Source organism: Crassostrea angulata, chromosome 7 (assembly GCF_025612915.1).
Source record: "Crassostrea angulata isolate pt1a10 chromosome 7, ASM2561291v2, whole genome shotgun sequence".
NCBI classification, from domain to species: Eukaryota; Metazoa; Mollusca; class Bivalvia; order Ostreida; family Ostreidae; genus Magallana; species Magallana angulata.
Window position 1 is genome coordinate 12657319 of NC_069117.1, and position 16087 is coordinate 12673405.

Sequence of the window (16087 nt, forward strand, 5' to 3'; positions counted from 1 at the left end):
TCCTTAATTAACCCTTGAAATATCACACTAAGATTTTGTAATTTGCTATGAAATATAATAATTATGGAAGCAATACATTACAGCAAATGAAAACTCATCCAATTTCAAAGACATTCCTGAATCAGTCATCAAAATATCAAACAGATTTTTAGTAGATTTTTAGTAGATATATAACACAAATTATATTTGCGAAAATACAACACAATAAACAATTATTTATTCCTTGTTTAATGTGTATCACCAACACATCCGATAAACTAGGGACGCATGGTATAATTTACAAAAGTACTTATTGTTGTAAGAGAAAGCTCCGACCGGCGGCGCTCTGAATTAAACAAATTAATTCAAATCTTTTTTAAGAGGGAGATGAAGCTTCGGTTTTTTGTTCTTCATGTTCTGTTCAGATATGAAGTAGAAACTTTATGCAACAACCATTAGACACGAATTTAACTTTTAAGAATATAATATAATGAATTTATGAACCTGGGTTTTTTTTCAGTTTCATTTTACCTTAAGCGAAGATGAATTGTCTCATTACTTTGGAACCACATTATTGGAACAAGGTAGGAAATTTGATAATCCATTGTAACATGTCAGCCTCGAGTATTTCATGACATTTTAAAGGATGAAAACAAAATTACCTCGGTATTCAATGAACTGCTGAAATGTATTCCTAGTAATAACAACAATCAAAATCACCGTAAGCTTATCCACGGTATACTTCGAAAGCTTTTATGACATAATGAATGGACTTTCTATCTCATTGATATTATTTTTTAGTGTAATTTCCCTGTAGTTAGTCAAAAGTTGCGAAGGTCAAGGTTACTGTTTCAAAAATCTTGTAGATCCGTTTATATATGCGATTTTCTTTTTCATTATATAAGTGTACCACTTCAAAATTAGTTAATCTATATCTTTTTGGGATTCCCATTTTATCAAACAAGAGTATCAATAGTAAAACTCACGAAATTTTGATTTTAAAAGTATTGTTTCGTATTTCTCTATTAATAGTTCCGGATTACGAATTTATACCTGTGCAGTTTATAAAAGAAGAAGTAACGCCGGAATCTCGTAACATCACGTTGAAAGCTTTCGGTCAAGAGTACCGACTGTACCTTACAGAGAACAAGAACCTCTTATCTCCCGGTAAACTCATGCCTTTTTGAAAGATGATTGTATACATAACAAAACTATTTTTAGCTCACCTGAGCTGAAAGCTCAAGTGAGCTTTTCTGATCACCTTTTGTCCGTCGTCCGTCTGTCCGTCTGTCCGTCTGTCCGTCCGTCCGTCTGTCCGTCCGTCTGTAAACTTTTTACATTTTGAACTTCTTCTCTAAAACCGCTTATGCAATTTCAACCAAATTTGGCACAAAGCATCCTTATGGGAGGGCGAATATAAATTGCAGAAATAAAAGTCCGATCTGTATTCAAAGCGGAGAAAACCTTGAAACTGTAGAAAAAGGGGGGTGCATTTTTAAAAATCTTCTTCTCAAGAACTACTGATTCCAATTCATCATAGTTTAGCATAAATTATCCTTATGGGAAGGAAAATATAAATTGCAAAAATTAAGGTCTAATTCTGTTTCAAATCTGAGTTATTACAAAAATAATAATAAAGGAAAGGCGTGTTTTAATCAGTTTAATAGCTTCGGGTTCGGGATCCGATAGGTTCGGTATCCGGTAAAATGGGTAGACAAGACTTGGTTGGCCTGGGCATAACAAAAGATTGGCAGTTATTGATCTGCCAATCTCATTAAAATTTCAGGATATTTGATGGACCAGTATATTTGTATTTGCTGTAAATATTGCTGCAAAATAATGCGTATTTGGGATTGACGATTGCCGATCTGCCCCGGCTTTTATTTTGCCACGGCCTGGGTTTGCATACCCATTTTACCAAGACTCGTATTCCATACTTCTAAAACGAGGTTCTTTGTTTAAAGCAGCCATGACTGTGATGACATTATACGAAAAAGGGTCGATCTGACTAGTTGTGCAACAGTTCGCGAATGAAGGGAAATTTTTGAAACATGCAAAATATATTGGTGCCGATTTTGTGAAGTAAATTGAGGCTAGATATTTCAATGCGTTGACAGTTTTCACACATGACGTTGGTGTTAGCTTGTTCTGATTTTCGTTTCGTTTTCATTATTTATGCTTTGTAACCTGGGAACTATCGTCTGTATTTCGTGATTTTTACGTATCAAATCAAACAGAGACTTAGGTAAATCAAACAGTTAACTGTTTACCTGCGCAAATTAAGCAAAATCTGATGTATCAAAAAAGTACTGAAATACAATTCATTTTATCGGTAATTTGGCATTATCTTATCTTTTGCGTAATGGTAGATTAATGCAATAGGTTTTGTTGAGATGCTCGGCATTTTCTCGAGTTTATTCAGTTTAAATAGAGTTTGATATCGCTGACGGAAATATGTAGGAATAAACATGTATATATACGATTCATTTCGAAAAAATAAATTGTGTTCTTTATTTGTTATAGTGCATGTTTCTTGTGTTTAATTGTTTATAATTTCTATTTACTAACCATATTTAAGTGTTAAGCTTCGAATTATAAGCAAGATACATAGATTTGCTCACAATTCTATGTTTGTACACAGATCTTAAAAACTAAAGATTAAAAAAGTATAAAAAAATTGTCAATATTTAATATGTTTTTCGGTGTAACCGTTGGGGCGAGCGCAGAAGAAACCACACATTTGTCATCATTGTTAAATGCAACCCGTGGACTTGCCCTAACCAAAAAACTTTGGCTTTGTCTCGAAAACTTTTACCACCGCAAGGAACCCGAAGTTACAAAACTTTTATTCCAATGGTCCCTTCCTAACAAACTACCACTGAGCATTAATAAAATGTTAAACAGACTTAATAAAATATTTTGATAAACACAGAGCCGTTTGTTTCTTTTTATGTAGATACAATTATTTTTTATCATTACTTTACCTTTTATTAATGATCATTTGTAAACAATAAATTGTGTGTCTGTGTTATTTCTCATTCTGTTCCTTGCTGTTACCTGTGTTTTAATTATTTTCCTCTGTGACATAGATTTTGGTTTGGGTTTTTTTTACGCTCTATAAGCGTTGTAGACATGTGCCCTCGCTCTTTTTTAGTGTTTGATATCCAATATTTTTGAAAGGTTTGACCACATATGCAACTATAACAAATACATGTAGATATTTTAACAGTTCAATTGTTTTCCTTTTATTTATTCATTACAAAATGACGTGGCTGCACGTAAATCTAATAATGATTGGACTTTTCTTTTTTAATAATTTTTGTCACCTATACCTAACGTATGCATATATGATTGGATCAATATGACAGTAAATTTAGCATGGCCTGAACTTGCATGTGTATTTACTAAGCAAAACAAATTATTAAAACAAAACTAATCAGCCAAAGAGTCACCGTTAACACTGATACTGAGTACTTCCAACACGTTACATCCAATACAGATGCTTGATCCACCTCTAAATGTATCGCGGGAAATTAAAGCGCGAGATCACTGTGACGTCATACTTTCTTTTGCGTTCGACAGTTTTCGTAAATTGTCGGACAAATTCGGCGAAGGAAATGACGTCATATGTCAGCAAAAGTTCAGATACAGTTTTTTTTACGTAAGCATATGTGTTGTTTACTTTAATGTTTTTAAAAGGATTTTTTATAGTTAAATGAAAATGATGTATGCGATTTAGAGGTAAGAATTTTCCTAAGAAACGCTTCCTGTTCCACCATGTTGCTATGTACCGCAAAGGATCACTGGGATAGTAGAACTTTTTCACGTGGCCTCATAAAAATTTCTTTGAACAATGTGCAGATTTCAACTCGAATTGTCTCCGCTCGTACACGTTGTCTATGGAGCTCGCTACGCGAGCGGCGCTTCGCGCCGCCTCGCTGCGCTCGCTATTAAGAAAATTTTCAAAGTCTGTTCTTCCAGAAACCAACTTTAACAACTTATTGTATTGTAAACTTAACCTTTCTTCGTCATTATTACTCCTACTGTACATGTGATCCTTGACTGTGTTTGTGTACATTTGTATAAACTGATTTTGAACCTCAAATACCAGTGAACTGGTCTTGAGTGAATAAAAGAATTGAATATCTTAGGCCATTCTTTTTTTCCATTTTAAATGCTGAATAGGAAATACCAAGTTAAAAATCTTAAGTTGAATGTAATAAACTCATGGGAACAAAATATGACTCAAACCTAGGCGAACTGTGAGCTCTGTATCTTGCTTATAATTCTACGATTGACGCTGAAATTTTGGTTGAACATTAGAAATTCTGTATGAATTAGAGTATGTTAAATACTTGTACAAACAAAATAAAGAATGGTCTTCTGTATATACCTACTCTTTGGGGCCCCCTCTTTATACAATAAATAATGTGAAATCTACATCAATTTTGATAGTTTTTCAGACACGGGTAAATAAAAACGACATCTTTAAAACAGTTTCCATATGCATAGTTCTGACACATTTCTGTTGCGGGATAAAGTAATTATCGCTATTCCTAAGAAGTTATCACATCGGAAAATTATCCTGGTTTGTACGCGAAGTAAATAACAGTCATTTAATTATAATGGAGAAGACAAATAAATTTTTTGAATGTTTTTAATTTGAGGAATTGAGCACATTGAGGTACAATTTTTTCTTCACATCTATACATGTAGGATTTTAAAAATAAAAAACAATAACTATTTTATTTTTTTTAAAAATACAATAACTAGTAAGTAGTTGATGAAAAAAATGTACCTATATGCTTTCATATATTTTGAACGCCTTACAAAGTGGGGGGGGGGGGGGGCAGAACGAAAATATAGGGAATTGGAAGTTAACAACTTGTCAGTGTACTCCTACCAAATGTTTAGTTTTATATCTTGCGTAGGATTTTCTTATTTTTGTAAAAAAAAAAAAAAAATAGTATTTCATGAAGGTACAATGTCAAAGATTACGTGTATGCAAAAATAAGTGTAAAATTCGAATACTTTACAATATTTATTTTTTGTTATTCTACCGAGGGACCATACGGCACAATATCTTTTGAACGCCCATTGTTGCTCAGGTGAGCGATGTGGCCCCATGGGCCTCTTGTTCTATTAAGATGTGTTTGGTTAGGAAACACAAACATGCGATAATGTAACAGCTAAACAAATTGTTTGAGGCTATCATCGTGATGAAACTATCAAGACAATTTGTTTTGCAAATGACCTCGATAACCTTCATTTATAAACAGTCTTGTTAAAACTTTGAAATAAATACAATGTGCAAAAAATGATAGTAATCTTTGAATCAGTTTGAGCACAAATAAATCAAGTTGGTTCAACGCACAACTATTGGAATCTTGTTTACCCTTTTGTCTTTCAGATTGTAAAATAAGCCAACTCTATTCTAATGGAAGCAAAGAAAGTGTTCCCTGTAGTAACACAAATGACAGCTGCCATTACATTGGTCGTTCGGAATCACATCCGGGTTCTGTTGTTGCCCTAAGTACCTGTGATGGATTGGTAATGAACACGATTCGTAGTAAAATCAGCACTAATAAAAAAAAATGATAATAACAATAAAGACTGCTATCGAATACACAATTGCCATTCAGTTGCTGGAAACCCGACTGATCACTTAATTATTGATTAACAATTATTTTTCATAATTATTTGTGTTTTTATTTTACAAAGATAACAACAAACATGGATAATTACGTGAATATGTTTAATCGGTTGAAATTTCATAGCATTTTTTTTCTTAGAAAATGTACCAGTTAGCACTATACTACTGGGCAGTCTAGACTGATAATGAATGAAAAAGACATTTTAAAACAATATATAATTATCCATATATATTAATTTTCCACTCTCAGCAAATGAAAATTTATAACAACTTCATTAATTCGTTGAGGTACTATGAGAGGCAGATCACTATCCTCATACCTTATGTTAATCATTCACGACTAATGAAAACTATCATTTTTCATAAAGATAGATGTGCGTCATTTTAACATAAATTGATTTGATGAAATAGATTGCACTCTTGAGTTCCTTTGTCAAAATTGTCATAAAAATTTAAAAATTACACCCAAAATTTCTATAAAAATTTTAACTGTGGCAGTAAACTTTGCAGTATTACTTATTTGCATAGGAATATTTTTTTAACTGTGGCAGTAAATTTTGCAGTATTAATTATTTGCATAAGAATATTTTTTTAACTGTGGCAGTAAATTTTGCAGTATTACTTATTTGCATAAGAATTTTTTTTAACTGTTGCAGTAAACTTTGCAGTATTACTTATTTGCATAGGAATATTTCTTTCAGCATGGTGTTATTAGTGCTATAGATCACGATTTGTACATCCAACCTTTGCTGAAAATACACAAAAGATCGAGCTCACAACAAGGGAAACATCTTGCAATTAAACGTTCTGCACAGAGAGGAACAATTGTTTCGGGTACGCATTGGAAATAGTATCAGCAACAGCTGTTTGATCAATGCCATCAACACAATGTTCATTGATAAATACAATTTCTGCATTAACTTAATCGATTTGAAGACAAAGCGTTTTTGAACAAATATGTTACTTTTAGAAACAGTTAACTTAAGTATAAGAACGCATAAGAGTTGAACAGATGGCAGACCGCCCTTTTCATATTCAATAAACGTTTAACGTTTTCTAATGGTCTTCATTACGAAACGATAAACACTAAACAGGAGGGCCATCAAAAAATTAAGGAAAAATCGAAGTATCGGCAGTGCATAGAAAGGTTCTCTGTTGATGTACAGTATTACATTTTTTGTTGGAATAAAACCAACAAAGATGTTTTCCACGTAATCATTTAGGAAAATAGCCCAATGTCTAAGAAGTTAACTAGGGGTTGTGATCCTTTATTATAATTTACTGTTTAATGGGGTCAAAGAGGTCTCAGTTTTTCTTGATTTAGGATGGATTCTGGTTGTATAAACCTACTATGTTTCGACATACATGTATGTCTAATAGAATACAAGTTGTGGGACAGTGAACATTAATAACAGTTAAAATATTAAGGGATCGATGGTAAAAATTTCATTGTTCAAATTCAAATTAATTGAAGAAATAGGGTCAGAAATCGATCCTTGCCATTTTTTTGTAAAACCGATATTTTGATTTTGATCCCCCCCCCCCCCCATAATGAAGGGGATTTAAAATGAGGTCAGTTTTGGAAAACGTGCTACGTGCCAAAAATAAATTTTTAGATTACGGTCAAGGCTTCTTTGATTCTACTTGTTGAAAACCCTACATTCCAATTCGAGGATTAGATCTATGTTAACTTTTACTACCATGTTACCTCAAGCTCAGCGACTAAATTAACATATTTAGAGCGCACGTTTAAAATACGTGATCACATCATGTCGTGTGATGTGTTTTTATCATTGAAGAAATTGCAATGACACAATGACATGTAATAATCTCTTTACTTTTTTAAGAAGAACTACATCGGCATGCGAGTTAACATCCGGTAAACCGTGCATCGAGGCTATAGTTACTTCAATATGCAGAGAAACCCAAATTTTATGAATAGTATGCCTAGTTCGTCTATATTGATTTTAAAATGCATAGTGTATCCCTTCAAAATACTAATCTTGTTAAAACATGAATGAGAAAACAGAAAAAAATCTTTTATTATTTGCTAAATCTCATTTCGAGCTGAAACCCAATAGATTTTTGAAGTATTGCTGTCTGTGTGACAAAATGGCACAAACGTCTCTTTTGATGTCGTTTTGCCATTTTGGTTACTATTTCTGATGTTGTTTTTAGGAGAGTTGATTTTAATCATTTCTCCTATGCAGTTACTCAGACAAACCGAAAGTGAAACAGTGTTTGGACCTCAGCACAAATCATTGCTGCTGACAAGACTTAGTTCTTGAAAATAATTGATAAATTCGATGTAATGTATGCTAAAGCATTGTTTTTCAAGGAAACTTATTTATTAGTACCTTGAAAATAGTCAGATTTTAAATTGTACGAACAATTTAAATATTTTTGTAGTCGTATGTATTCCTACACCACAGTTCAATATAGTCTCGTTCAACTCAATGCTCGGCTGCCTCCGTAAATCATTGTCGGAGATTTACGGTGTCAGCAGAGCGTTTGGTTGAACGAGACTAGAGTTCAATATTGCTTGGATCCATACAATTTTCGAGAAATATTTCTATTACTGATACATAGTTTGATTGAAGTAATTTTATCTTTAATTATTATTTAACATGATTCATATGGGGGGTTCTCGACATTCTTGTCGAAAAAGTCCAAAAATTCATATTACAAAAATGTGCGTAATTCAAATTAGAAACTACATGTATTTGTCATGCAACATGACATATCATTGATTTTAAAGTAAATAAACATCGGCAAAATCAACTCCCGTCAGTTCTTCAGTACTTTGATTATAGTAACATTGGCGATGTATCTGCCTTTAAACCGACGAAACGAGAGAGAGAGAGAGAGAGAGAGAGAGAGGGTGAGAGAGAAAGAGAGATTGGTTTTGTTTAGTTACTGAGTCATTTGCTTTCAATGTGGTGAAAAATATGTAACTCCTGAAAAGTGAGACAATCCAAGGCTGTAATAATATAAGACAAAATATCATCCATTGAATTCGTTGTCGGAAACACTGATTCAGCTTTGAATACGAGCTAAAACGTAAAATACAATCATTTCCCAATTTGCTTTGGAGAAAATGGATATTTACCGTGCTGTCTGAGACGTAGAACTGATTCTGTCATGCAATCATACAGTTAACTAATTTTCCTCAAGTCTGGTCTTAATCAAGGAGGAAAAGTATACAAACCTAAATCTGCCTTGTTCTTACAAAGTTTCTGCAGTATAATCCTAAGCGTACGGTCTCCAATAATGATGATAATTACCATTAATCTAGATGAACAGAAACGAATGATCAGACGGTCAGCAAGACGTTACTTGGAGACGAAAGTAGTCGTGGCCCCGGATAGCCATAAGTTCCACGGCAGTGACACCACGAGATTTGTAACAACAGTCATGAATATGGTATGCTCTGCTTTAGACTCTTTGATCAGAAGTTAAAAAAAAACCATAAGAGTGTATAACCAACAATACACATGTTTATATATCTTACAGGTGTTATTTGTTCTCTGCTATTTGATAAATAAAATAATAAATAAATTAACTATACACGTGGTTCCACAAACCATGCTTATGATGTATTAAATGTGAAGTCAATAAATATCCAAGTTTACAAGGCACATTTTAGGTATTGGTGTCATTCATTTATTGACTTTTTATCTGTCTTCCTTTTGTCTTATTGCTTTGGGGAGATTTGTCTCGCATGTTTTTGTGGTATATTTAATACATCAATTTTTTTCGAATTTTCAAATTTCGATGAAAAAACGTTGATAAAGGGCAGTTTTTCCTAAACATTGATCCTTCTGTTTTCAGTATGTAAGTACATGTACTACCATTTAGTCCAATAACAAATCGGCACAGTCAGACACTGTTAAAGCCGATTACCTCGATCTGTTACCCAGGTCAGAGACAGTGTCTCAAAGGGACACGAAAATCCTCTCTGCCGTTCCTCGGCTTTCGTAATTGATGAAATAATGGCCAAGAAGAATAAAAAACACCCACTATAGTTACAGCTGATAGAAGTGTCCTTCGGGTCTCCACGCTTCCGGCTCGTGATGCATTTACCACAATAAATTATCAATAACTTTACAGTACATCACAAGGGCTAAAACATAACACGAAATATTTGAAAATGATAGTTAAAAGATTGTTTTTGTTTTAATAATCATTTTGCTTAATTGCTTACGTTGGCATCTTTTTATATTTTTATTGCTTCTCTTGCAATTGATCGTATTGCACCAATGCCAATATCTTACAGTATATAAAGGCTACACACATCATTATATATATATATATATATATATATATATATATATATATATATATATATATATATATATATATATATATATATAATGATTGGGTATGGTATTTACATGGATTTAGTAACGTACATTGTATCCTCTCTCGAAAAAAAATAAAGGAATTATACTGCTAAAATATTTTATAGTATACCTTCGGTGGACTTTATGCGTGATGGATTTGCTCAATCAACTAAAGTTTTCTAACATTTATTTTATTTCAAACGAATTATTAAGAATTCTATGGATGAATACATGTACCGTTAATTTTCAGAAACTGAAAACGGTTATTCTAAACTTTGAATATGATATACTTTCATCCCTATTGATATATCAACGTATCCATTACATTCTTAACTTATGATCGCGAGTTTTATGTTCATGGTGCTGTGCTTTATGGTCAGTGACGATGGTTAATATATGCCATTTGGGTAATTATTTACCGTACTCCACAACGGGGTGTCAAATAAGAGTTCCAAAGCGTTGTTCCTGCAAATACGTTTAAGTTACTAGCGCTGTTCGATTTGAGAAAATATGTAATCACTGTGGCATTTTTAAATAAAGCATCATTCATGTTAACATTATTTTGAATTTTTTTCCTTCTGTCCATGGTGTTTCCATTATATGTTACCCATTACAAATAGTCATAGAGCTTAGTTTGCCACACGGAGACTAAGTATTTAAGTTATCAAAAAGGGCAAGCAATTGCAGCCTTAAACTCTTAAAGTGACTACTCACTCAGTAAAGAAGTTATGATAATTTGACAATGATCATTGTATTTTTAGGCAGCAAGAATTTTTCTGGATCCCTCCCTAGGCGACAGCAAGCTGTATTTGGCTATGGTGGAAATAACAGTTCTAGCGGAGGAGAGGGTACCGTTTCACAATATTTGAGTTTTTCACATTCTAATCCTGTAATTTAATTATTCCCACGGAGAAAGAAAGCATTGTTTTTTGTGTGACTGCACAATTGCATTTCTGTAAAGTTTGCTTTAGATATCAATTAACTGGGAGAAAATGCAATTCAATGCAGTTAGCACTCGGTTTTAGAATCTTTAAAAAGCTAGAAACCTTCCGGCTATACAGGAAACCCATCCTTTATATCTACTAAACTGTCAAAGCGCCACCGCGCTATCTTTAATAGCCCACCATTAATGCTGAAATTCGATCTCTGATTGATTGCCGTACTTTTTTCAAGGTTTCGTCGCTCTCTGCATGTTTTCCATTAAAGATGTTTTTATCCAAGACCTATACTCATTCTCTCATTATCGCATTTAATTTTATTAGAGGAATTATATCTTGGTCTAAATTGGACTTAATGCTAAATACAGCTTTCTGTGTTTATGAGAACAGTCTTATTCCCTAGAAGTATGTTTACGAATAAAGACATTGAACCATTTCACATTTATTGTATGAACTAACCCTTAGTTGCTGTTTGTTTGGGGGGGGGGGGGGGTTATCTTAACCAAAAACTGTTTGATGTTTTACATATGGCTGCTCTGAGAATATGTGTCTTCACACTTTCTTTTACTCAATCTTTTTCATATTAATATATATAAAGCAAGACCGTCAAGTTTTGATTAGTTTTTGTCACGTTGCTGATTATTTATCTTTGACCAGTCGGACTTGAAGATCGTGGAAGACTCTGGCGACCTTCTGAATGCATTTTGCCAATGGCAGAAGAAACATGACCCCCAAGACCAAGCTGACCCTAGATACCCGGATGTATCCATACTTATCACAAAGTACGTGTATATAACGTTACGGTAGGCTTTATGCAAGTAAACACAAAACTAAACTTCCTGGTTTATTTTATTTATAAAACTCCATTCTTATACTATTTAGCATCTCAACGTTGACTGCCACAGTGTTTAATAGTTGGAATTCAACATGATCATTGGTTATTGTATCTATGAAACAATATTTACATTTTCCAGTGTCTTTGTCTGTGATAATACTACAAATCGATTTTGTAATGTGTAGTCCAACACATTCCATCAATGACTATTTTAAATATTTAATCGTACAATTTATGAAAATTATATGAGCATTAAATAAGGAATCATCATTTGAATAGTATGAGGTGATTAAATACAGTCGGGTTGATCAAATCTGTCATTAAGCCATTCGGGCTTTATTGGATTTGATCACCCCGACCGTATTTGATCATCTCATAAAACTCAATGAATGATTCTTTATTCCTCATTTCAAAAATATTAGCCATGTTGTAATGGCATTGGTTTAGCGTATTTGTGTCATGTCGTTAAAACGTACTCATCCATTTGAGGTCAAAATCACTTGACAAAGTCATCCTAAAGCTAGCCATTATCTTTAAAGTGTCTGTACATTCACCATACACGATTAATGTCATTCATTGACAGAATTAATTGAGAATTTACCGAATTTATACTAGTATACACGGGGCTAAGGCAGTTAAGATTTTATAAGTCGCAAACTGAAGCTGCTGAATTTATTCCTTTTTTGTTATTGTTCATCATTAAGTACAGAAACAAATGCTAAGAGATGGCAATACATGTAAAAATTAACTATATTTCCCAATAAAAAATTAATTATCTTTCCCAATGCAGTATAAATACACAAATTGTTTTTAAAATAATTGTTATGAAACGTCAATGACCTCTCTATTGCGTTCCATATACTTTTTAGCCCAATTGTTAAAAATTGATATATTGAATTTTTTTAAAAGTAGCAGTTTAAACACTTCATTGTATGATGATAACGGGTACACTTTTGTGTTGATAACATAGGACAGACCTTGTGAAAAATGGGGACAAGATGAACGTGGGTCTCGGAACAATGGGCGGGGTCTGCTACACGGACCGGAAGTGCACGGTGAACCAGGATTCCGGACTCGACACGGCCTACACTATCGTACATGAACTTGGACACGCGTATGGCATATAAAACATCTTATCGTCACTTATTTCGTTTGTTTAATAAAGTAACCGTCAATGCATGTTAAAATCACTAAAAGTTTCGTTTGATTGCCAAGTATGGAATTAACCCAATCCTTAATTATTAATGTATTTTTATCTGAACAATTTAATATCTATCAGTGTCAATCAGCTTGTGAAATCTTATCCATGTATTTTTATCCGAACAATCTTCTATTCAATCTATGTGTGTGCTTTGATGAATGATTTTATTTTATTTTACGTTGCAGGTTGGGGATGAAACACGATGGCGATAGTAACCAATGTACTCCAAATCAGTACATCATGTCCCCCTACGGCTCCACCAGCTCTGATAACGCCCGGTGGTCCTCGTGCAGTGCTCAGTACCTCAGAGACTACCTAAGGTGGGTCAGCAGCCATCTTAGATTGTAGTTGATGGCCAACATCGTCCAGTGCATGTAAAATACCAGTACTTTTGCTAATGTCTACATTCTTTCAGTCTATTTATCTATCTGTGTATCTTTGTGTTTCTTTGATACAATTAGCTACTGGTAATTACAACTTACGTCTTCGCAAATTTTCCCAGGTATTTCTATAAACATTAAATTAACAAATATATCTCTTACGTAAGTCAATTTATAACTTTCAGTGTAATGAAATAAACTATGATTAATTTACCAAGAGATCTGGACCAATCATTATTCTGATTTTTTAGTTTACTTTTAGTGCATTAGTGTAATACATGTAGTCGATTAAGAAAAGTGCATCCCCACTCAGAAAGAAGACGAAAAAAAATCAACATTGTGCTATTATGCAAATATCCCATACCCCTGGGAATACTTCGCCTTATTTCAATAACACGAATCTAAGCACGAATTTGTTTTGCCAATCTGTTGTGGTGCTGTTGATCGAAGCACCCCGAGCATTTGACATGTAAAGAGCAGAAAGTTAGAATCAGATAAGTTTAAGGCATTGCCGTATCTTGTTTCTGCATATAGATCTAGTTATTTATTGTAGCCGGACTGAGCTATTTGATTTGTGACAAGGGTGTTACGATCATGATTAGATATATGTACATTATACTTGTAATTAGGTGGAATTTTCGTGAGGTGAGATATGAAACAAGAGGTACACAGCTTCATTTTTGGAGTCTATGTATTTAATGGCGTTCTTTAATTTTCAGATATTGTTTATTTTAACTTAATTTTCACAATAGTTTTAATCGCTTTAATTACATTTTTCTGGTAAATAGATAATAATATAACATGTCGAAATGCAAAACTAAAAAGTCTAGAAAGATTATAAACAGGCATTGAGTAGCAGTGACAGATTTTAGCGACATATATATGTAAATAAAAAGGTGACATGTACTCTAAAAAAGATCAAGTACAAAGTAAAGAAAAAGTATTAAAAATATTTTAATTCCCAAAAGGTAAGATGGTCTAATAAGTCTAGTTTATATAACATACCCCGAGCTATTTGTTATCCATTATCGGTTTTAATTTTCTCGTTTTATCGCTGAATTCATCCATTATGAACTCAGGAGCTTTTAAAGAGCTTGTGAGTGCATGGTTTGGGATGTTCTTAAAGACTAATTAAAGCTACCATTTCAATCACAGCAGTCGGAAACAAGAACACGCACTTTTAAGCTAAGTTTATTACCATGTATGCTTATAAACCAGGATCACCGAGGAACTAATTCTAAGAACAAACCTAATGTTTATGCCTAAATACCAGTACTATCGTTGGAATCTTGAATACTTTCTACAAATTTCTTAATTAACTCCAAGGTCAAAACAATTATGTAATTACTAGAACCTGATTCTTAATCAATGAAAGCATTAATCAATACAGTTAGATTTAGTACTTCCCATTATATTTCACCTCATAATGCAAACTATAGGGCAATAATTGCACAATATCTGGGAATGGGATCGAATAATGTTCCTTACCTTTACCTAATACAATGAAGACATAATACATGTAATATGAATGGATGTAGAACAAAAGAATGTTTATATATGGATGGGTAGTAGGATTGTAGTTACTCTGTACCTTCTGTACTCTGTTTATCCACAGTGGGTAGTAAGATTGTAGTTACTCTGTAGCTTCTGTACTCTGTTTATCCACAGTGGGTAGTGAGATTATAGTTACTCTGTTCTCTGTTTATCCACAGTGGGTAGTAAGATAGTAGTTACTCTGTACTCTGTTTATTATCAGTGAGTAGTGAGATTGTAGTTACTCTGTACTCTGTTTATCCACAGTGGGTAGTAAGATAGTAGTTACTCTGTAGCTTCTGTACTCTGTTTATCCACAGTGGGTAGTGAGATTATAGTTACTCTGTACTCTGTTTATCCACAGTGGGTAGTGAGATAGTAGTTACTCTGTAGCTTCTGTACTCTGTTTATCCACAGTGGGTAGTGAGATTAAAGTTACTCTGTACTCTGTTTATCCACAGTGGGTAGTGAGATAGTAGTTACTCTGTAGCTTCTGTTCTCTGTTTATCCACAGTGGGTAGTGAGATTAAAGTTACTCTGTACTCTGTTTATCCACAGTGGGTAGTGAGATAGTAGTTACTCTGTAGCTTCTGTTCTCTGTTTATCCACAGTGGGTAGTAAGATAGTAGTTACTCTGTAGCTTCTGTTCTCTGTTTATCCACAATGAGTAGTGAGATTATAGTTACTCTGTACTCTGATTATCCACAGTGGGTAGTAAGATAGTAGTTACTCTGTAGCTTCTGTTCTCTGTTTATCCACAGTGAGTAGTGAGATTGTAGTTACTCTGTACTCTGTTTATCCACAGTGGGTAGTAAGATAGTAGTTACTCTGTAGCTTCTGTACTCTGTTTATCCACGGTGAGTAGTGAGATAGTAGTTACTCTGTAGCTTCTGTACTCTGTTTATCCACAGTGGGTAGTGAGATTGTAGTTACTCTGTACTCTGTTTATCCACAGTGAGTAGTGAGATTGTAGTTACTCTGTAGCTTCTGTACTCTGTTTATCCACAGTGGGTAGTGAGATTAAAGTTACTCTGTACTCTGTTTATCCACAGTGGGTAGTGAGATAGTAGTTACTCTGTAGCTTCTGTACTCTGTTTATCCACAGTGGGTAGTGAGATTAAAGTTACTCTGTACTCTGTTTATCCACAGTGGGTAGTGAGATAGTAGTTACTCTGTAGCTTCTGTTCTCTGTTTATCCACAGTGGGTAGTGAGATTAAAGTTACT

At 33.6% G+C, this 16087-nt stretch overlaps 1 protein-coding gene across 2 annotated transcripts in view; it reads left to right on the forward strand.

Annotated features, from left to right (window-relative positions):
* The window catches only part of LOC128155433 (A disintegrin and metalloproteinase with thrombospondin motifs 20-like), a 31195-nt gene that overhangs the window by 2769 nt on the left and 12339 nt on the right, over positions 1 to 16087 (forward strand). For both annotated transcript variants that reach the window (XM_052817132.1, XM_052817133.1), the window contains exons 2-10: positions 500 to 563; positions 1012 to 1146; positions 5390 to 5529; positions 6334 to 6466; positions 8928 to 9055; positions 10737 to 10823; positions 11571 to 11695; positions 12719 to 12862; positions 13135 to 13269. In XM_052817132.1, coding sequence (XP_052673092.1) covers positions 500 to 563; positions 1012 to 1146; positions 5390 to 5529; positions 6334 to 6466; positions 8928 to 9055; positions 10737 to 10823; positions 11571 to 11695; positions 12719 to 12862; positions 13135 to 13269 — 1091 coding nt within the window. The remainder of the gene's footprint in view (positions 1 to 499; positions 564 to 1011; positions 1147 to 5389; positions 5530 to 6333; positions 6467 to 8927; positions 9056 to 10736; positions 10824 to 11570; positions 11696 to 12718; positions 12863 to 13134; positions 13270 to 16087) is intronic.